The 13,663-nt window shown below is 40.8% G+C and overlaps 1 protein-coding gene across 34 annotated transcripts in view; it reads right to left on the bottom strand.

Moving 5' to 3' along the window:
- Nucleotides 1-13,663, bottom strand: part of cast (calpastatin) — a 44,832-nt gene that overhangs the window by 9,220 nt on the left and 21,949 nt on the right. For 7 of the 34 annotated variants that reach the window (XM_078247963.1, XM_078247965.1, XM_078247964.1 and 4 more), the window contains exons 2-18: nucleotides 11,691-11,759; nucleotides 9,338-9,469; nucleotides 8,873-8,983; nucleotides 5,871-6,002; nucleotides 5,161-5,298; nucleotides 4,729-4,773; nucleotides 4,553-4,645; nucleotides 4,359-4,439; nucleotides 3,775-3,813; nucleotides 2,856-2,942; nucleotides 2,559-2,630; nucleotides 2,349-2,480; nucleotides 2,201-2,260; nucleotides 1,986-2,090; nucleotides 1,743-1,859; nucleotides 491-583; nucleotides 273-389 (exon numbers count right to left, since the gene is read on the bottom strand). In XM_078247963.1, coding sequence (XP_078104089.1) covers nucleotides 273-389; nucleotides 491-583; nucleotides 1,743-1,859; nucleotides 1,986-2,090; nucleotides 2,201-2,260; nucleotides 2,349-2,480; nucleotides 2,559-2,630; nucleotides 2,856-2,942; nucleotides 3,775-3,813; nucleotides 4,359-4,439; nucleotides 4,553-4,645; nucleotides 4,729-4,773; nucleotides 5,161-5,298; nucleotides 5,871-6,002; nucleotides 8,873-8,983; nucleotides 9,338-9,469; nucleotides 11,691-11,759 — 1,623 coding nt within the window. The remainder of the gene's footprint in view (nucleotides 1-272; nucleotides 390-490; nucleotides 584-1,742; nucleotides 1,860-1,985; nucleotides 2,091-2,200; nucleotides 2,261-2,348; nucleotides 2,481-2,558; nucleotides 2,631-2,855; nucleotides 2,943-3,774; nucleotides 3,814-4,358; nucleotides 4,440-4,552; nucleotides 4,646-4,728; nucleotides 4,774-5,160; nucleotides 5,299-5,870; nucleotides 6,003-8,872; nucleotides 8,984-9,337; nucleotides 9,470-11,690; nucleotides 11,760-13,663) is intronic. The other 27 variants (XM_078247983.1, XM_078247986.1, XM_078247982.1 and 24 more) reach the window with 20 other exon arrangements.

Here is a 13,663-nt window from a genome sequence, read left to right on the forward strand (position 1 = left end):
AGACTCATATAGCTCTTTTGTTTTGAGCAAATCTGCATCCTGCTTTATTGCTACATGTTCCTGTTTGCACCTGGCTTACTTTGATGCTTTCGAAAAAATTCAGAATGAGCCAAGATCTGAAGTCATAAGAAGCGCCTTTTTTATATGATGTCCAAATAAATGGAAATTCAGTCCATCATATGGACTTTTATCCTCAATGGACAAAGCTTTGTTTTGGATGATTCGACCAGCCAAGAGATGCTTGCAGTAAAGGAGGCGTGAGCTTGCTGTACCTTGCCAGTAGAAGAAGTAATTCCAGCCTCCAGAGAGAAATCATCCTTGACTTTCTCAATCTTGGCTTTTTTGTCAGCAGGAGGACACACAGCCACAGGAGGAACTGCGGGGGCTTTCTACAAAAACCACCAGAGACAACATTTGAAGAGTAGTAGATACTGTATTTCTGCAATTTACAATTTTGTCTGCAGTTACCAGTAACAGATCGACAGTGTACCTTTGCAGGAGGAGCCTGGACAGCAGGCGCTGCTGAGGAGGTCATGAAGCCTTCAGACAAAAAGTCCAGAGCTTCACCAGCATCTATGGTGGGCTACAGGAGGAAGGACACAGAGGAAAGAGAGAGAAATATATTGTATTTCAATGTTCTGTACTACTGTATTTGTATTGCAGTGATACTTTAAAGGTACAATATGTAATGTATTTTCATAAAACTAAATATGTAAAGACTAATACAAAAATTATCTCTCTCAATCATTTAAATCAGTGGTTCCCAACCTGGGGTCCGCGCAAGGCTTTATCTGGTTTGAGGTTGAGGTAAAAAAATATATTTATTTGCACATGTTAAACAAATTAACATGTTTGTTTTGTTTGGAAGCCACAGTTCGGAGACAAAAGGGATATAAAGGGGATAATATATACAAAAGTATGTATACATACAAAAGTCTGTATAAAAACTATATATTTTTGTTCTCGCTTAAAATTGTAGGCAGGCTACTTAGTAGGCCAAACCTCCAGGACCTCTTAACCTGAGGCCCTTGCTGTCATCAGGTCAGCTGCTAGCTGCTATCATCCTCATTTTTCCTGCCGCCACAGCATCACTATTTTATGAATGAAACATGGCGGAGAAATGTAAAAGTGCTGATAACTGCTCGGAGGGGGGGGCTCAGCTTTTCTTAGACATAAGTAGGGGGGGCGCCAAGGAAAAAAGGTTGGGAACCACTGATTTAAATGACCCACTGGAAATGTGTGGTGGTATCTGTATCTGCGGAGACCCTGCCTGCGGCCTGTATTTTTTATTTTTATTTTGTCAGTCGGTATGTTTTGGAGGGTCTACAAAGAGCCTTTGGGCTCCACGAGTGCCTATCACCAAGCCTATAACAGCACGTATGTTGTGCAGCCCTCTTATTCCCATCCGCCGCTTTGTACCTCAGCACAGACTGACGCAGACACACAGAGAACGGATGAAGCTCTGCATTCACTCATAGTCCGGCAATGTGACTTGCCTTCCCACGGAGATGTGTGTGTCTGTGTGTTTATTTGTGTTTTAGACCATAATCGCTGTTAAAATACATTTTCATTCCTCTTAATAAACTGATTTTTTCGGCGCTCCCTCTCTTCATTCACTTTCTAGCTCGCTCAACAACTGCTGCATTCTCTCTCCCTCTCTTTGTCTCTCTCTCTCACAGACAGCGACATTCATTACATATTGTACATTTAAGGCCCATTAAGTGGATTTGTCCGAGTCTCACCTCAGGTGTAGGAGTAGGCAGATTTTGGGGTTTGTCCTTATTAAACCTGTATTGTGGAGGAAGTGAGTCCTCCCTCTCTCCTACAAACACGCCCTTCTCCTTCTTGTATTTGCCCTCCTAAAAAAAAGGAAAAGAAGAGGACATAATAATGCCGGGTGAGTCTTTCTGTGAGGAGCTGACACACAAATGCTACCGATAAGCCAACAGCATCTATGTGAACCCCATGAGTCTTTGTGCTCCTACCGAGACGATGTCCTCAGGTCTGAGTTTTGGGAGTTCAGGTTTTGGTTGGTCTGCTGGCAATGTGTCACTGAGAGCGCTGAAAGGATCCAGAGACAGAGAGCCATCCTGATGAGAGAACAGGACAGGAAGTTAGTAATCTACTAATCTGTCACAGGAAACAGGAAAGGGACATGGGGAAAAAGTATCTAGTCAACTTCAACTCCTGTAAACCTCACCGTCTTGGCTTTTTTATCAGCAGGAGGAGCAGGACACACAGCCACAGGAGGTACACTTTTCTACAACAGCCAACAGAGACAACGTTCAAGAACAACAACTTTTTTGACCAACCAAGAGGGAAGAAAAGGAGGTGTGAGCTTAATGTACCGTGGCAGTAGCAGAGGGAAGCCCAGCCTCCAGAGAGAAATCACCCGTAGCCTTCTCTATCTTGGCTTTTTTATCAGCTGGAGGAGCAGGACACACAGCCACAGGGGGAATGGCAGCAGGGATTTCAGATTTCTGCAACAGAAACCTGACATTAGACAATGATATTCTTAGCTCATTCAGTCAGAGACTTCAAAGTTAATTTGACTTTACCTTTACAGGAGGTGGTGCAAAGTTAGCAGGGCCAGCAGATGAGGCACTGACACTCTCAACATAGTCCTTTTTCTACATATTTCATAAAGAAGAATACAAGATGGGAATTTGTTAGACTATTAAAAAAACACTTCAATTTCATTTAAGAATGTATGTGTATATTCAGGGGCTCATAAGGTTTATAACAGACATGCCCAACTGGAAATGTTAGGTATGAACTGTTGTCAAGACGGTGTATGGGGTGTAACGCTGGAGGATGGACTAGCAGCTGAGTGCTACATGCTTGAAGACTCTGACCTCTTGCTTTTTGGGTGCAGCTGGAACGGTTGAAGCCATGAATCCATCTGAAAGAGAATCCAGGGCGTCGTCTGTGCTCATTGGTTTCTAAGATAATAAAAAAACAGAGTGCGTCACCACCAGATAATAACACATTACCTAGCAGTATCAGATTTTTTTCAGACTAATAATCTGATTAATTTAGCCATATTTAACAGCAACATGATTTTCCACTAGAGGGCATGCCTGTCCAAGACAAACAAAAGTGCAAAATAATGCCAACCAGCCTGTATGTACCAGGGGAAATACAGACACACCCTTCACATTCCATTGAGTCAAAACAATCAATTAAAATCTCTGAAAAAAAACATTTTACACATAAAATCACTCTGATTTAGCAAAACATTATGATAAACATCGAAACATAAGAATTAACACTGGAGGAAAGTATCTGGGTGGAAACAGATCATGAGACAGAGCTAAAGAAGCTTCTTGCAATACAAAATGACAAAGTGGGAGTAGGCTATGATGCAAATGTGGGTGTGTTGAGGGTGAGTAGAAAGTAGCCTACGTATGTGTGGATATCAAAGTGTGTAACAGATGTATCAGTGTGTTAGCGCATGGGTGTGGTTCATTGTAGTTGTGCTTATTTGTGTTTGATTGGACAAGAACCAACAGGCTCGAATACAGAAGGTGGGTCCTGTGCTGTTTGCTGAGACAACACCCACCAGTGCAATGCAACATTCCACACTCTAGAGGAACCAGGAGATCATGCAGTGGAAACAGTGCTTCCTGAATGTGTGTGTAATGCGACTGCATGCTCATTTGCTTACACATGTTGAAAAAAGTTTACAAAAGGTTGAGTCTGATTTGTACCACAATTACTGTAATGCATGAGGTTGTGACACCACTAAATGTGGGTTATGAAAGGTTAACTTACAGGAACGTCCTTGGGTTTAACATTTGCAGGAACTGGAGGCTAGAAAAAAAAGATTCATTTTAGATTGAAAGAAAAGAACGGAAATGCTGAAGTAATTCAGGAAGTCAACAAATACAGTTCACCCAAATTACCTATTGAAAAAACTATACTAAAACTAAAACTACTGTCTCCTCTAGTGGCATCTGGCCATGCAGATACTTTTGCTTCCATGCATAGAAATACAATTTTATTTCTATTAATACCATAGAAATAAAACCACAGAAATAAAATGTAATGTCTATGATTCTATGTGTCCAGGTTTTGAGATATCTATATCTAGGGCTGAGTATCATTTGAATTGTATATACAATAGTTGTGCCAATTTTAATGCCAGCTTTTGGTACTTCTGTTGGTACCAAAATCTTGATGATATTTGACACTCCACCCTATACATCTCTGCCCTATATAAGGGGGGGTGAATGTAGTTTGTGGTGCTCACAGCATCAAAAATGACCGAGTCTGTCAATGTAACAAAAAACACACTCCGCTGGCGGTGTGGCAAAGATAATTAGTGAAGAAGCGATGAAGAGGCAGGGAGAACTGACCATATTTTCAAATCTGTAGCCTGGAGGCAGCGTGCTGTCTTTTTCTCCACACTTCTGACCCTTCTCAGAGATGACTTCATGCTGTGACACATGCAACACAAACGGTCACTCACAGCATATGCATGCTTCAGCTCAGTGCAATCACATACCTGCTCAGTTTATAGACACACACATGCATGCACACTGTGCTATACCTCTTTGACTTCTGGCCCGCTGTATACAGGCTGTTTGGGTGTGAAATGATCAGCTGATGGCAGTATGCTAGCCAGGGCATCCAATGGATCCACCTGCGCATGCAACACAACTCAGCACACTTGAGCAAGCAACATGCTTTTCAAATCAAACTCATACTGCTTCGCTAAGTATCTACCTCTTTGGCTCCTTTAGCTGCTGCGGGAGGAACCTCTACCTGCACCTGCAACACAGATCCAGGATCAGTACACAGACCTCAATGATATGAATCACGCATCACACGGACATTGATAGCGTGGTATTTACAGTTTGTGTGATTGTGCTACTACTCAAGAAACTGCTGAGTTGACTGAAAATTCATCAATGTGCGTCGAGCCAAACCTCACTTTTTCACATGAAAATATCATTCATCATATCATCCAAAGAGACATTTTCCCTAAATCTGACACCAATGGAAAATCTCACAAGGCCCAAATGGCACAGTAGTGGTCTATCCAACCAGAGCACCATTAAAAGTATGTAATGCAACATATCCATTGATATTCGACAGACAGGAAATATACCAAATAAAAGTCATCAGACTCCACCCGTTGGTTTCAGGATCGTCTACCTTCGTTTGTGTTGGTTTAGCTTCTTTCTTCCCCTGCACAGATACAGTTCCAGCTGCAGTCACGGCAACTGGCTCTGATGTTTTAGCAGGATCAACTTTATGCACATCAGCTTTGACTGTTGTGGTAGCAGTGGCACTCTAAAATACAATGTATTTGAATCTATTATAAGCCAAGTACATGTCATGTGAAATTACAGGTCCCCTGTACATGCACAAAGTCAGTAATACACCCAAAGAAACAAAAGACAGGATAGTGAGACCGTCTCCAACAGAAGTGATCCTCCACCAAGTTGATGACAGACATTAGTTTAGTGTCAGCAGTTGTTGGGCAATGAAACTAGAGCTAGAAGACACACAAAAAAAAACTGTCGGCCTCTCCTCTCCATTTGTTTCTCCCGCTGACTCAGATTTCTGATATATGTTGTGAGGTGTTGCAAGTTGGCAGGTGTGCACTTATTGCAAATATAATAAGGCATGTGAAGCAAAGGGCTGCAAAGTAAAGAACAAGAGTCCTTTATACTTCCCAACTGGTCCTCTCCAAGCGAGCCATGTCCAAAGCAAGTATCTGAGTATTCTCAGGCAAAGAAATTAACAAAAACCTGATAAGAGCCTGCGGCACAGAGGAGATGTTGCAGAAAGAAAGCCTTGAAGAGTACACCTTGAGGGAGTCACGATAAAGAGTCTGAGAAGACTGTAGCAATGGAGTCTACCTTGGCTGTGCCTTTGGGTGACTCTTTGGGTTCGGTCACAGCAGTGGTCGCTGCGATGCCAGCAGCTGCAGCCACTCCACCAGCAGGAGATGGACCTGTAGCTGGGGCTTTGACTTGGGAGACAGCCGCAGTCTACAAATATGCAGCCAAATGATTACTCAAAAACACAAGGATGAAAGATTCACAGCACTTCTAAATCCACTAAACATACTGACAAGAGATGTGGACAACATTTTAACAGTGTTTAACAGTAAAAAACAGAGCAGGAGAAAATGTACAGTGATCTCTGGTCAGATCTGCCACTGTATGCCAACTAAAGCAAGAATACTCACTTCAAATGTGCTGAGTTATTAACCACTCAGGTCTACTGAGACTAATCTGACCATTTATCAGTGTAATTGGTTAAATGATGGTGCTTTTTCATGGTTTAGCCCATTGAAAACAACTATTGTATAAATACTATACTTACAGTACTGCTGACATTTTTCTAATCTCTAAAGTGATTTTTTATCTCCCAGGTACAGTAGCTCACAAGAGCCTTGAAAGTTATCAGCCGTGTTAAGATGTATAAATATTAGGGGGTGTAACGATACACGTATTTGTATTGAACATTTCAGTACAAGGCTTTTTATTAGGTACGCATTACAAACCGAACGATTCTTTTGACCAATCCAATTTCATTTAGAAAAAAGAGCTTAAATTGTGTGAAATATAATGTTCTCAGTGCCGCTGCACTCGACAAGGCAGCCCAAACGACGTAACAGACAACGTGCTGTCTCCCCCTCCCACTCCCAAAGAAAAACATTCTACTCCAGTCAGGCATGCTACACTGAACTAGCTCGTTGCAATATGGCTAGTAACGTTAATGCAAATATTACCAGACCAGAATTAGAAGATCCTCCAATAACCAACAGGTCTGGCGTTTGGAGCCACTTTGGTTTCCCTCTAAGTTATGAGGGTGATGGCAAGAGAGTGGTGGATTAAAAAAACAACAGTATGTTGCATCTGCTACGCGAGAATAGGCTACACCAGTGGGAATACTACAAACATGTCGACTCATTTACGCCGATATCACCTCAGTGTGTCAATAACTGGAACTAGACGAAAACAAGAAGCAACACACACACTACAAACTATCCCCGCAGCATTTAAGCAGCAATCTCCAACTGATTTAAACAGGGCAAAAGACATCACTGCAGCGATTGGTACATTTATAGCCGCGGATAAGAGACCCTACTCTGTAGTGGATAACGCAGGTTTAACGAACATGGTTAAAGTAATTGAGCCCCGTTACACTATTCCTTCACGAGCCCATTTCAGCCAGACCATAATTGCTGCTTTGTACAAAAAGCAAAAGCCCAAATAGAGAACCAATTGTCCGAAGCACCAGCAGTGGCTCTGAAAGCTGTCACATGTATATATTTTTAAAAGGAGCTGTTTTTGTTTATATGCTGCTAAGAAGACACCCCAGAAGATGATAAAGTCAAGTCAAGTATAGCTCTGTCATTGTTCAAAATACTTTATGTTAGTTTTAATAAATTAAAAAAAATTGTAAATATCAAGTAAATTTCTCTGGCATTTCTTTCTTTTTGCTATTTCGAAAATGTACCGAACCATGACACCACTGTCTCGTATCAAACCGAACTGTGAATTTTGTGAACCGTTACACCCCTAATAGCTAAAAATATGTACGGTTGGTTAAAATGTATAAAAATATAAAAAATGAGGAAAAAAAACAAAAAAAACAAAAAAACAGGAAATGAGTAGGGGGGAATGCAACGCTACCAAGCCATGGCCGCGCGACGCGTAGTTTTTTTAAAAGGGTGCACGTCAGGCTATGGTGTAGGGTCCGGCGTAGGTCTCCACGTACCTACGTACGTAGCCACGGTGTATATTTAACGCAGAAGCATAAATCACGCTTTAGCTGCAGGCTGCAGGTCCCGGGTGTCAATGAAAAGCAGAAGCAGGTTATCACCATAGAGTGAACATTGGATATTGTACGAGAGCAATAACGTTGCTAAACTAACATAAATCCGTGATTGACGACAAGGGTTTCTTCTCCTCTCTGCCGGCCTTCCTTTACCCCGTTTTCCCCTTTTATACAGTCTATAGTCGTCCCCCCCCCCCCACCGCATCTACTACTCTGAATATTTCATGGATTTGTGAGTACTGATAAACTTGATGTGGCTTTGTTTAGGCCTCAACACTCCCACGCCATGACTCAGGGCTGCAACAGGGTTTTTTGATTACATTTTTAGTTTTAGTTGCTGAGTGAGAGAGTGTGTGGGCCCACAGAACACTGTTGAGGTTCACATGTTAAAGATGTACTTTTGATGCACAATTTCAGAGAGAATTGAAGAAAATAAGAGGAGCAACAATTATCTTTGTGTTTATTAATACTGGATACTATTTTTATTTGCATTTATTTTGTAATTGATCTGAAGAGATATTGTTTTGTGTACCTTTTTACTAATACCTAACTAAATTGGTCTTATTGCATTCAAAGTACTTGATTGTTCATATTTCATTTTAGCCAATTCATGTTTTGGAACTGTTTAATAGGGTACATCCAATTAAGACACCAGATTAAAAAAAAAAAACTAATAGGAGGCAGATACTTTTATTATACTTGCTTAATCTTAATGAAGTCACTGCCAGTTATTTTTAATTTCAGAGAAAATGGACCCATTGTACTACTACATAGAGAAGATTTACATAGCTACATAGGGCGGGTGTTGCATGTGCATTTAGAAAGGCTGTTCTTCAGCAGCTGACACACAAATTGTGTATGTTGGAGTTTCCCACAAGCACATGGCTTGACCAACAGGGACTCACAAGACATTACAACTAGACAGCAAAACAACCTCAATAAGAATTAGGGTTGATAAAATTAAGGAAAGTACCTGCAAGCTGCCTAGTTGGTAGAAAACCAATCATTTCAGTGAAATGATCAGCAGTAATGTAAATAAAAAGAAAAGCACCGAGCATGAGGATATCATTACCTTTGACATCCCTTTAGGACCGCCCCTCGCCCCTGCTGATGTCATGTCAACAAAGGTAGCACCAGCGGATGACATGTCAATAACAGTAGCACCTGCCGGCGTAGTGTTAGTCTACAAACCAAGGAGCACGTGTTTAAAGAAAGTCATGGGAAAGTTATTTAGCTTCACAGTCTGTGACGAGCATTCATCCCAAGCGTGATGATATGAGAGCTCATTCATGTGATACAGCAAGTGTTCAGCTTCTGAAAGGTCAAGATGTTTGGGTGGCTGAGCCAGAGAGACACAGAGGAGGTAAAAACATGTTTTTGCCAAGATGAAAAGAAGATGAAGCCAGTGATGAAGACATGTGTGCTGCGTCACAATGAGGACACGCTCAGAGCGCAGAAGAAAGCAGTGGTTCATGTTACATCACACCAAACAGCCAAAAGCCCCCTTCATTTTTATTTAGGCATCCAGTCCGTCTACCTCTGGCATGGCTTTTCCTGCTTTCCCAATTGAAGCACTTCCTCCTGTTGTGACACCACTCTGTGTGGCTCCGCCTGTTGCTGTGGTAACCAGCCCAGGCTTTGTAGCCATGGTGGATCCTGACGATGCCTTCTGCAACGCACCAGGTGTGGAAAAGTCAAATTAATTAAATCCAATTAATTTTTAAAAGGGGAAATCCACTCCACCGATCTTACACACAAATGTCATTTTACTTGTCATGAGTACTACTCAGCCTGTGTAAACGGCTGTATAATGTCTTCTGCGGCTCCAAAGACAGCTCAGAAAATTACCCTGATGACATCACTTTGACATCATCAGGATTCTCTCGACTTGGGGCTAAAACACACTAAAATGTTATATATAAATTTATAACTGAGAGAATCCGTTACAAACTAGGGGCAATATGTTTGAAATAGGTGGATGTTTGCCAGACAGGGAGCATTGAATTAATTCATGCTATTGGTTGCATTATGGGAAATGTAGGATCTAGTGAGTCTTCTACAGCAGTCTGACAACAAATATCTGACAATTATTATTTGGTCAGTTTCCTGTGACATGGGCTTAATATTGTGTAACAAGCTGATTATTCATTATTATATTATCCATAGAATACATATTATATACACAGTAAAAGTAGTAGGATAGAATGTAAATAACAATAACTTAATTATCAGCATCCTTGTGTCGATTAAAGTTAAGAATCAGAGCTCTTGATCATTTTCACCACAGAAACATAGAGCTGCTGCTACACATAGTAAGCTTGTTGAGCTAGTTGTATGCTATAATGCTGAATGTTTTAAAAATCTGATATATGTAGTGTATGTGGTGATGTCAATGCCATATGACATCTATAATGTGGATGTGTGTTCCCGTAATAGGCTGTTTTAATCAGGACCACAACTTTTTACTTGCATTTAATATAGCCAGCATTAGCAACCAGAAGCTAAAAGACAAAACCAGAAATGGAACAGGCCACATAAGGACAATACTAAAATACTTAAAGTCAGGATATCTTCGCCTCTGATACTTCCATTTTGAACATTCTTTTGAAATCTGTCCCCAACTTTATGGAAGTGTAACATTAAATCACTGTAATGCCCCTTAAATTGAAAAAAAAGGAGGTAAAGATAGTCCTTCAGAGGGCCTTTATTGATGCACCATACATAGTGGTTGTTTTTATGGCTCCACCATATGCACATACACTGCACTGCTACTGATACATGAGCAGCTGTATCCCACTATAGCAAAGTAGGAATGAAAAGGGACACCAAGGTCCATCCTAGGTCTAGCCTATAAATATCTTGGTAAGTTTAAAACATGTCATTGTCTCACAGTATACTATTTTAAATAGTGTTGCACCTATTTTCTGCACACAGGCACTTATTAAAAGTTAAAATATTCCACCGAAGCCTTTCTCTATGAGCCAGGCTCCAAAATAGACAACGTCGAAGCCCAGTTGTTGAAGGCCAAGTGAATGTCGTTATGCGGGCTTTGTTTATTCATGCAGAACCAATCAATGGCGGCATAGTGCTGCCCCAGTGTGTGATTTCACATAGGACGCCCGGCCTTCTGGGTGCAAAAGAGGCATGCATGTAACACAACAGCATCGGCGTCTGTTGTGTGGGAGCCGATCCCGCCGCATTAATCAACCACGTGAACCCAACCAACAAACCTGCCAACTTAATGCATTATAGACCAGTTTGTCATGTTGTTGTCTCCTACTAACTGCACTGGGCAGACATTTATTAAAATACAGTTTATGCCAAATACCTATAAAGTCTTTGTTGAAGTCTGCCAAGTGTTTTCTAGCAACAGACATCATGCTGGTATGTTGAAAAAGAATCAAGATCCTAAAAATAAATGTGCAAAACTGACCTGTAGTCATAAACTGTTTTATAGTAAAAATTCCTGAGTTCTTGATTAACATACTGGTGAATTACTTTAACATGTCCAGTTCATTTAAACAAAGATTTAAGAGCTATTGTAACATTTGGAAATTACTCCAATCCACAACACATCAAACGGAACATGAAGGGTCATTCACTTCAATCTACTGTTTGAGAGCAGCAATAAGAGGTTAAACTGCTTCCCACTGAGAAACTGGGTGTTACCTCTCTTGTGCTTGTATGGAAGGAAACAGAAAGTTTTCTTTTCTGTGTGCTACTGCTCTGAGGACACAGCTTAATCTATTCCCTCACTCTACTGAAAACATGAAGCTGGAACAGGAGAGGAAGTAACAAAACTACACATTCCAGTCCAGATAATGAGTGGGTCAGAGGTCAGTCAGACAACAATCCACTGTTACAGGGAATTGAAGAGAAATGTTTTATACCTCAAACTTTGCAGGCTTCACAGTGGAGACCTGGGCTGCCAGTTTGGGTGTGGCCTGGCCAGGCTGCGACTAGAAAAAGAGAGAGAGAGAGAGAGAGAGAGAGAGAGAGAGAGAGAGAGAGAGAGAGAGAGAGAGATTACTTAAAATCAAAAAAATGTCAACACAGGTTTAAACTTAATTTTTTAAGGAAAAAAAAAGAGAAAGACAGAAAATGACTGAGAGATGGAGAGGTAACAATCTATTATAATGGCCACGAACACATCCATCATACTGCAGTCAGAGGTGCTTGATTTAAGCGCTACATACATTCCAGACTGAAGGGTGTGACTGTTTGACAGCAGAGAGCAAAGGCTGAGTATTGTGGTTGTCTGCGGTCGCCTCAGCAACCAACAACAATGACAAACACTATAGGATTCACAACTTGCTCTTCAGCTGAAGTCACACAGTGTAAAATTATCACTGAGACAATTCCCATTAGTCTTTAAAGAGTCAACGAGGTTAGCCAAACCAAACCAACTTGGCCAACCAAAATACAGCCATTTCTTAAACTCACACGGCAGTGATATCTGTGCTGCACTGCACTTCCTCACACTAATGTATCAAACTGTGTCAGTGTTGCTGTGATCTCAGACTTCCTCTTAATAAAATTTTTTTTTTAGCTGATGCTATTTTCTGTTCAGTCACAAAAAATATGCTAAAGATCCAATTCATCTGGTAATTGGCCTGGTCATCAAACTGCTGCCACAAACGATATTTTTACCCAGGAAAGATAAATATAAAGTTTATCAGGAAAGATATTATTAAGTCTATTTTTAAATGATAGTAAAATAAGCATACAAGCTTAGTTACTTTACCTAATGGGAGTGTCCTATTTGGTCTATTACCTTTTCCCTCTTTTTAAAGAGCCATAGCGCCCTGCTATGGCCTGCTATGCCATGAACTACTACAACTACTATTTCTGGTCATTGTTCCATTATTTTTATTGTGACTATTATTGCGATTGTTCATCACACCCCCAACCGGCACCATCAGACACCGCCTACCAACCTGGGTCTGCCGAGGTTTCTCCCTAAAAGGAAGTTTTTCTCATCACTGAGGTTTCTTCCTAAAAGGAGTTATTCCTCGCCACTGTCGCACTAAATGCTTGCTCTTGGGGGAATTACTGAAATTGTTGGGTCTTCGTAAATTATAGAGTGTGGTCTAGACCAGTGGTTCTGAACCTTTTTTCCTTGGCGCCCCCCCTACTTATGTCTAAGAAAAGCTGAGCCCCCCCCCCCCCTCCGAAACCGAAGTTGAGGTAACTCTCGAGATAGAGCCATACATTCTTTTTTGATACAGAGGAGTTATCAGCACTTTTATGTTTCTCCGCCATGTTTCATTCATAAAATAGTGATGCCGTGGCAGCAGGAAAAACGAGGATGATAGCAGCTAGCAGCTGACCTGATGACAGCAAGGGCCTCAGGTTAAGAGGTCCTGGAGGTTTGGCCTACTAAGTAGCCTGCCTACAATTTTATGCGAGAACAAAAATGTATAGTTTTTATACAGACTTTTGTATACATTATATATTCTAGTGTATTATCATAATTTGTTTAACATGTGCAAATATTATTTTTTTTACCTCAACCTCAAACCAGATAAAGACTTGTGCACCCCCTGTGATCTTTGCCGCCCCCCAGGTTGGGAACCACTGGTCTAGACCTACTCTATCTGTAAAGTGTCCTGAGAAAACTCTTGTTATGATTTGATACTATAAATAAAATTGAATTCCTACTGTTTTATTGTTAAAGTGTATCATACAGTTTGCAAACTCAATATAAAATAAAAAAAAACAAAAAAAAAACATTAAACCAGCTGTGGTAACCAACCTACTTTGACAGACAGTAGTTATTTGTAATTTGTTCATTACTGTAACAGGTGCAACGATATAAAACAAAACAAATCTAGTGCATTGACCTCATTCAGGGAACAGGGAC

This window comes from Sander vitreus, chromosome 4, assembly GCF_031162955.1.
Source record: "Sander vitreus isolate 19-12246 chromosome 4, sanVit1, whole genome shotgun sequence".
NCBI lineage: Eukaryota > Metazoa > Chordata > Actinopteri > Perciformes > Percidae > Sander > Sander vitreus.